We start from the raw sequence: 7,932 nt of genomic DNA on the forward strand, positions 1-7,932 counted from the left end.
TTTCAGTAGAGGAATTCGAGCTTGAGAAAAAGCTTTTGCATTTGTTAGGTTAACTAGGTGATACTGAAGGGCATGAGACTATACAAGGTTATTTTGGGAGTTAAAAAAAAAGGGAATTAAATGTTAATAAACACTGAGGTCACTTAGTATTTTTAAAAAAATGTCACAGATGAACTGGCAAAAGAATCCAAGCATTTGCCACTGAGATAGGAGAAAAACAAGGTCTCATCTCTTACTTTTACCACAAGTAATACATCACTGTATGTTTGCTTTCATGCAATAACCTTAAAGTGACTTTGGCATTTTAAAATTACTTTGTAAATAATCATATGTTATATTTGGGGAATTTTCCAGCTAATAAATATAATTCCAAATTATTCTTTCTTTATGCAATATCAAAACTGAATGAGAACTTTTTAATATTTATCTGCATGGTAAAAATGGTAATCTGTATTTTCTGGGATATATTTGGTATTTTAAGGACCAATTAACAATTTCTGCATTTTCTCCTGTTTGAATTCTAATGCATTGACAAATCAAGATGGTTCACTTCTTCACCATTATTCACTACTATTTTGTCAGCTATCTTGCAAGGAGACAGAGTGAATCTCATAATTTACTTTGTATTTAAAATAATTAATTCAGTGTTCCTTATTTCACATATTTATCCTAGGAACTATTGTAGTTGTTATGAATGAATGGAAGTTCCTCTTCATGTTTCTCTTGCTTATTTATTATGCAAATAACTATAACCTCTAAACAGGGACATGAAGTATAAAAACACAGTGTGATCACTTTCTGGAAATTGCTCTAATACAAATGAACAAATGAAATTGGATTTTTGATTACATAGAAAATGGCACCCACTTTAGTGACCTTCTTATCTCAATGAGACACTTGTTAAGGATTTGCAATTTTAAAAGCTTGGAAATATTAGCCTCTGCAAAAAGATTGGAAAGGATGGATTTCAAGATATATACATTATTATCTTACTCTTCTTGCCCCTAGATTGAAGAAATAATTGTGGGTAAAAATTTTCAGCTTTCCCCAAGACTCTTGACCCAAGAATTTGACCTTCTGAAAATTGTAACTCTTCCAATTGTGATTAGCATTGCTATAAGCAGGTATTCCTTTGAAGAGCCAGTCAGCTGCTAAGCAGAATTCACAGCTGCTTGCTAAATCCCGCCCCTAAACACATTAATTTTCTGTGTCACCTGTAGTGCCCTGTTAGGAAAACTGTAATCCAATATGCATGCCAATTAGCATGATATTTTTTTCTACTGACTAGTGTTGGGCATTCAAAAACCATAATCCTGGAGGTTAGGTAAAACAGTTTATCCTTTACCTTAATGCTCGTTCTGCTGCCTGTTACCATACAAAAGTATGAAGTTTGGTACATAATGCTGGTTAAATATTCTTTCAAGAATGAATATCTCTTTTATTTAATTAACATAGCCTGAGTCATTCTACTTACATTTATACTATTAAGTTTTAAATGGTTATTTGTTTCTGTTGAAAGAAAAAAAAAAAACTGGGATACATCCTGATTTATTTAAAAAAAAAAAAAAAAGATATTTGGCCCTCCGTGGTGGCACAACGGGTTAGGATGCAGCACCATAGGCTAGTGACAGCCGCTTGAGTGCAAGTTTGATCCCTGGCCCTGGAGGTGACCCACATGGCACAGCAGACCTCTCCTGTGTTGCTAGCTGCTCCATACAGCACTGTACTTCGTTGATCTGCCCGTTCTGCTCCCCACTCTGTCTCTGGTGAAGCCTCTCACTGCCCTTGCCCATCGAGCCTGTACCCCAGTTCTGTATACATAAATAAATAAATCTTTAAAAGACAAAAATATATATTTGATCTGATAAACAGGAGGTCAGAATAAGGAGCAAAGATAACAAATAGTAGCAGTAGTGTCTAAGAATTTTCCATGTAGTTTAAGAAAGAGGGACACCAACAATATTATGTAAGGGTCTTTGGGCCCTCTTAAATTTATGTCCACATTATATATCACTCTGTTATTCAGACTCAAAAGATGATTAAACATGTACATAATAAATATTCTTCATTATTATATATTATTACACATTGTAAATTGTTATTCTTCCTTATATTTTAGGAATACACAATAGATATAATTTTTGCCCAAACTTGGTTCGACAGTCGTTTAAAATTCAATAGTACCATGAAAGTGCTGATGCTTAACAGTAATATGGTTGGAAAAATTTGGATTCCTGACACTTTCTTCAGAAATTCAAGAAAATCCGATGCTCATTGGATAACAACACCTAATCGCCTGCTTCGAATCTGGAATGATGGAAGAGTTCTATATACTCTAAGGTAATATACATAAGCATATACACATATTTTTTTAAAGGTAGTTGTAATTTACTTTCCATACTAATATTTATCAAAACAACATTTCCTTTTGTAAAATTGAAAAGCAAATTATTATTATATTATTATTAAAGAACTTATTTCACAAACTATATTCTAAAATTGTGGAATGTTTTTTAGCTTATATTGCAGTTGATTGACTGTAATTTTCTGTAAGAGTCTATCTATCCTCCTATAAAACTGAACATACAGTGAATCAGTGATGTAGGGAAACATACATAAGAAAAGATTAAATGAATATTATTGTATAAAATTGAGAGTTTTAAAAACTCATTGTCTTCAAAATGTTTGCATATTCAGAATCATTCTTACTAGAACAATATATATAATCAACTAAGAGAATACAGTCACCATACTTAACTTCAACCTAATGCACTCTAATAACTGTGTGTGTGCACATGTATGTTTGTTGATATACTAAAGTAAAAACAAATAGTGTAAAGAGACTTATCAAAATGTATACAAAGATGGCCTGGGCGATAGAGAAGGGAATGTTAGAATTTACTTACTTATGAATGTTATAATATTGTTAATTAGGATTTGAGATTATAGAATTACTACTATTTTCTAAGTTATAACAGGTATTTGTAACTCAAAATCATGCTTGAAAATTGAACAAAAATATCTTAGTGTGAGAAGCTATTACTCAGTATTTATTTATTTTATATTTAAATAGATTGACAATTAATGCAGAATGTTACCTTCAACTTCATAACTTTCCTATGGATGAACATTCCTGTCCATTGGAATTTTCAAGCTGTAAGTGATGAAATATTTGATAATTATGTAAAGTGGTAGCAATACTGTTTAGATTAAAATGTAAAATATAATGAGATAAAATAGTTTACAATTTTTAGAAGTATTCATTATATCCAATTATCTTATATAAAATAATTACAAATAATGTATTTATTTCTTTCTTTTGAATTAAAAAGTGATTAAATTGAATAGTGATGTATATATTTTATTACATCTGTTTAATGAAATTTACATTCTATTCAAGTGTCTTTTTCTATTTTAATTATATAGTGGAGTACTACAGATATGTTTCTGTTCAAATGTTTTTACATTTGAACCAAGAATAAAATGTGAATATAAATTTTATTCCTCTTCCTGGAGACAAGATTCAACTTTATTACACTGGACTTTAAAATATGTTTTAAATGATAGGTTTTATGAAATTATTTACTATCTGAATAGTAAATATTTGAAAAAAACTTTATTGAGCTTGAAAACAGAATTGTTTATCTGAAACAGAAGTTACTAAGGTTAGATAATTTGAATGTAAAAACCTAATATTTTGGTACAAGGCAGTAGTTATATTTCCATATCAATCCAAATTTTATTTCATAGTTTCTAACACTTAACCTCACTTATAATGTATAAAGATATTTATAGTTAACTCACAGTTGAGCATTTCTTGAAAACATGTAAATCTAGATTTTATATAAAATATTTTATATATTCTAGAATATACTTATTGTAGGTCATATGTATTCATAACAATTACTCTGCTTCTTCACTCTCAAATATCTCTTGTTGCCCTTTATTATTCATTTTCTTGACTCTTCTTAATGATTTCATCACATTTACATGACATTTTAAATTTGTAACCTCCTATCTCACTGCTTTGATTTTTTTTAACCTTGATTTCTCAATGAGTAAGACAGTCAAATCACAACAAAAATTTGATTAATAGAAACACTCATGGAATTGTTAATATGTAAAAATATGAAGATATAGCAATTATTATACTAGTTATTTAGAAACTATGCCTAAAATCTTGCAGCAGTATCTCTTGGATTTTAGTATTACTATTGAAAATTAATAATCTAACCCGATGAAAGAATATTGGTATCCTGACATAGGAATAAAAATCATAGTTAACTTTTTCAAACACTCTCACTGGTTTCTGAATAGAATTAAAATCAAGCCTGTACATCTATTATTTCACAACAAATATTTTAGAAGATTTCACTACAGTCCCCATTCAAGTCAAAATTATGAAATTCCGAGTGTGTAAATAATGAGCTCAATGTTTTTATCTGCCCCTGCACTCTTATAAACTATAACTACCCTCTGTTGCCTCTGTAAGAATAATAACAAAGAATACAAAATATGGAGATGCAACATGGCTAGAGATCTAGAGAAGTCGAAGAAAAGAAACAAATCAGCAGTGGCACCTATTTCATTGCACAGCTGATGAGTTTCCAGTGCTTATGATGTAATATTGAGCAAGTTTTTAAAATTAGGAGTGAATTATGTTCTTGGATATTGACAAACAAACCTTTCTGTTGAAAAGAGTTAAAAACGTTTACTAAAATCTTCTTAAGAAAGATAGATCGGGCCCTCCCTGGTGGCGCAGCGGGTTAAAGCACAGCACTGAGAATCTAAAGCCGCTTCCGAATGAGTTTGATTCCCGCCTGCCCCGGAGGTGACCACATGGTGTGGCAGACCTCTCCTGACCCACCCGCTGCTCCCCTCAGCAGTGTACTTCGTCTATCTGCCTGTTCTGTTCCCCACTCTGTCTCTGGTGAAGCTTCTCGCCGCCCCAGAGCCTCTGGCCTGTACCCCTGTTCTGTCTGCACAAATAAATAAAATCTAAAAAAAAAAAAAAAAAAAAAAAAAGATAGATCACTGGGAAGTAATTTTCATCCACAAAAATAGACGTAAAATAGGAAGTGAGAAAGATAATAAGTTTAGTAGACAGTTTTGACCAGAAGACATTTACCAAACAAGGTAAGTTTGAGCTTTGATTTTGACAGTCTTGCAGATTAGAAATCTAAAGAGAATGATGTCAATTTGCATCTGAATATTAATGACTAGACAATTAAAAAATCATGAAGTGTTCCCCACACAAACACATAGCAACTGAGAGCTAAAAGGAAAGTCACTTCTGCAATCAGCACAATAAAGTGAATGACTCCTTGACAAAATGTAATCAAAGTCCCCCTCTTATTTGGATCTGCAGTCTAAACGTCCTTCACTTGATTGGTCAAGAAAGCCTTTGTGGCTTGTTACATAGCAGAAACATAAACTATATCCTCTTCAAAAGAATGCACCTCAGTTCCGAGAGCTAGAGAGAAGGCAAGGACATGCCAATACAAATAGCTAATAATGGTCAATATCTAGAATATATAATTAATCAGATAGAAAGAAAAAAGATAATACCAAATAATGTGCAGTTTAATGCAGTCACCAAAGAAAACCCAATATTCTAATAAACATATGTTAATAATGCTAAGATTCATTAATCAGGAAAATGTAAAATAAAATACACTCTGCACAGGTAAAAATAAAATAAGTAGACTGTCTACATCAAACTTAATGAAAATGTGAATCCACATTTACCCTCACACTCTAGTTCGTGAGAAAATAGATTAGAATACTATTTATGGAAGAAAGATTGGTACTATTTTGTAAAGTGGAAATTGTACATAACTTAGGATACATTTTCAAGACTTAGATTTATATCCCAGAGAAAGTTTGCATATATATGTTTTTGAGGCATATACAATGTTAACAGCCAACAGAATACATTTAAATATCTACAACACTAAAATGGATGAGTACAGTTTAATACATCTTTTAGTAGAACACAGTCACTACAGTTGCATATAACAACATGAGCCATTATTATAAAAAATGACACTAAAATTATACTATGACACAGAACAACAATTAAGTAGAGTTTAAAGGGACAAAAATAAACTACACTTTTAAAAACGCTTGTCAAGGAATCTGTGGCAAAGGAAGAACTATCACAGAAATCAAGTTAGTGATTACCTTTAGCTGTAGAATACTATATTTGGGTGTACATATAGGATTTTTTTTTTATTTTAGCACAGTTTTATTTTTTCAGTTAAGTGTATCTACATGGATTATGATTATTTAATCATTGTATACTTCTTTTAAGCTACATGCACATTGCTTACGCAGTATGTTCTATGTTATACTTATAATAAAAATGAAAAAGAATTTATTTTAAAATTTTAACATATTCATTACATCATCCTTAAAATGAAAAGAACTTAAAAGAGTTTGTTTTTTGATAAAGTTGATATTGTAAGAGCAACAGATTTGTGTCTTGATAAAATATATACATATGTATTTTTTTTAATCTAGATGGATACCCTAAAAATGAAATTCAGTATAAGTGGAAAAAACCTTCTGTAGAAGTGGCTGATCCTAAATACTGGAGATTATATCAGTTTGCATTTGTAGGTTTACGTAACTCAACTGAAATCTCTCATACAATCTCTGGTAAGCAAGAAATACAAGTCAATGATTGCTGTTAACATCAAATGGCATTTCTATTGAAATATATGGATTAGAGTCTATATTTCTATGGTTTATACTCAAGATGAAATGTATTTGTCATTTCAGGGGATTACATTATCATGACAATTTTTTTTGATCTGAGCAGAAGAATGGGATATTTCACTATTCAGACCTACATTCCATGCATTCTGACAGTTGTTCTTTCTTGGGTATCTTTTTGGATCAATAAAGATGCGGTACCTGCAAGAACATCACTTGGTATGCTATAATTGGGTAATATGCTATAGTACCATAAGACATTTAAAAAAATGTAATAAAATTGGTGTTTGAAAATATTTGTTTACATTTAAATTAGGCAAAAAAAAATTGATGGATAGTCTCAAGCAATAGGATGTTAAAATAATTATATGAAACAAGACATAGAATTGCGAAGTACTTAAAATTTCCTGATATTTAAAGTTTTTTCTATTAATACAGATCAAAGGAAGGATAAATAAATACACAGCAATAATTAATACAGGAAAATCATGCCTCATCCCTGAATCTTACTTCAGTCTATATTTTCATTCACTCTTCATCAAGGTTTTATTTTTTTAGCTGAATCAATGACAGCCAGTATATTGATTGGGATGTGTTTAGAAACTTTGAAACTCTCTACACTTACAATGGTGCTAATGAACAGTCATCCAGCTCAAAGAGCAGGTCGCTGAAGGAAACAAAGATTCCAGGCTTCTGTAATCTGAAAAATGTGAAATTAGTCTGTGGATATTTTGAGAGTCGCCTGTACAATAATGTTGATTAAAAGGGTAATTTGTAATTCATACTTGAGAAAATAGACTTTTACATTTCTTTAGCAATCTATTGCAGTAACTAAAATCATAATAAAAGTGTCTAATTGCCATACATCTGCTTAAAAGAAAATGACAACCTACATTCATGTATGGCTAATGCAAAGGAATCTTGTTGATAATTTATTCATTCCCAAGATCATTAAAAGGCATGAATCACATCACTAATAATTGGGTCTTAAATCATAAGAAAAGTTGGGACAGCTTCTATTTTCAATAATTGAGAGATTTGTGTGTGGCTTTTATGATAGCTGCTGAGTAACTATTTAATAAAGTAAAAATGCAGATCACATAAAGTGGGATGCTAAATCCAAGGCACCTAACTCTATACCTGGAAATGCAGTTCCCTTGAAGGTAATTACTTTAGATGCGTAGGATATAAAATACAAACTAATCTAATTTTTTT

The 7,932-nt window shown here is 30.9% G+C and overlaps 1 protein-coding gene across 1 annotated transcript in view; it reads left to right on the forward strand.

Moving 5' to 3' along the window:
* The window catches only part of GABRG1 (gamma-aminobutyric acid (GABA) A receptor, gamma 1), a 39,198-nt gene that overhangs the window by 23,024 nt on the left and 8,242 nt on the right, over positions 1-7,932 (forward strand). The window contains exons 4-7 of the mRNA XM_004681317.2: positions 2,120-2,340; positions 3,074-3,156; positions 6,523-6,660; positions 6,784-6,936. Of these exons, the coding sequence (XP_004681374.1) occupies positions 2,120-2,340; positions 3,074-3,156; positions 6,523-6,660; positions 6,784-6,936 (595 nt within the window). The remainder of the gene's footprint in view (positions 1-2,119; positions 2,341-3,073; positions 3,157-6,522; positions 6,661-6,783; positions 6,937-7,932) is intronic.

The sequence above is a fragment of the Condylura cristata genome, unplaced genomic scaffold (genome assembly GCF_000260355.1).
Source record: "Condylura cristata isolate star-nosed mole 26May11 unplaced genomic scaffold, ConCri1.0 scaffold00012, whole genome shotgun sequence".
Taxonomy (NCBI): domain Eukaryota; kingdom Metazoa; phylum Chordata; class Mammalia; order Eulipotyphla; family Talpidae; genus Condylura; species Condylura cristata.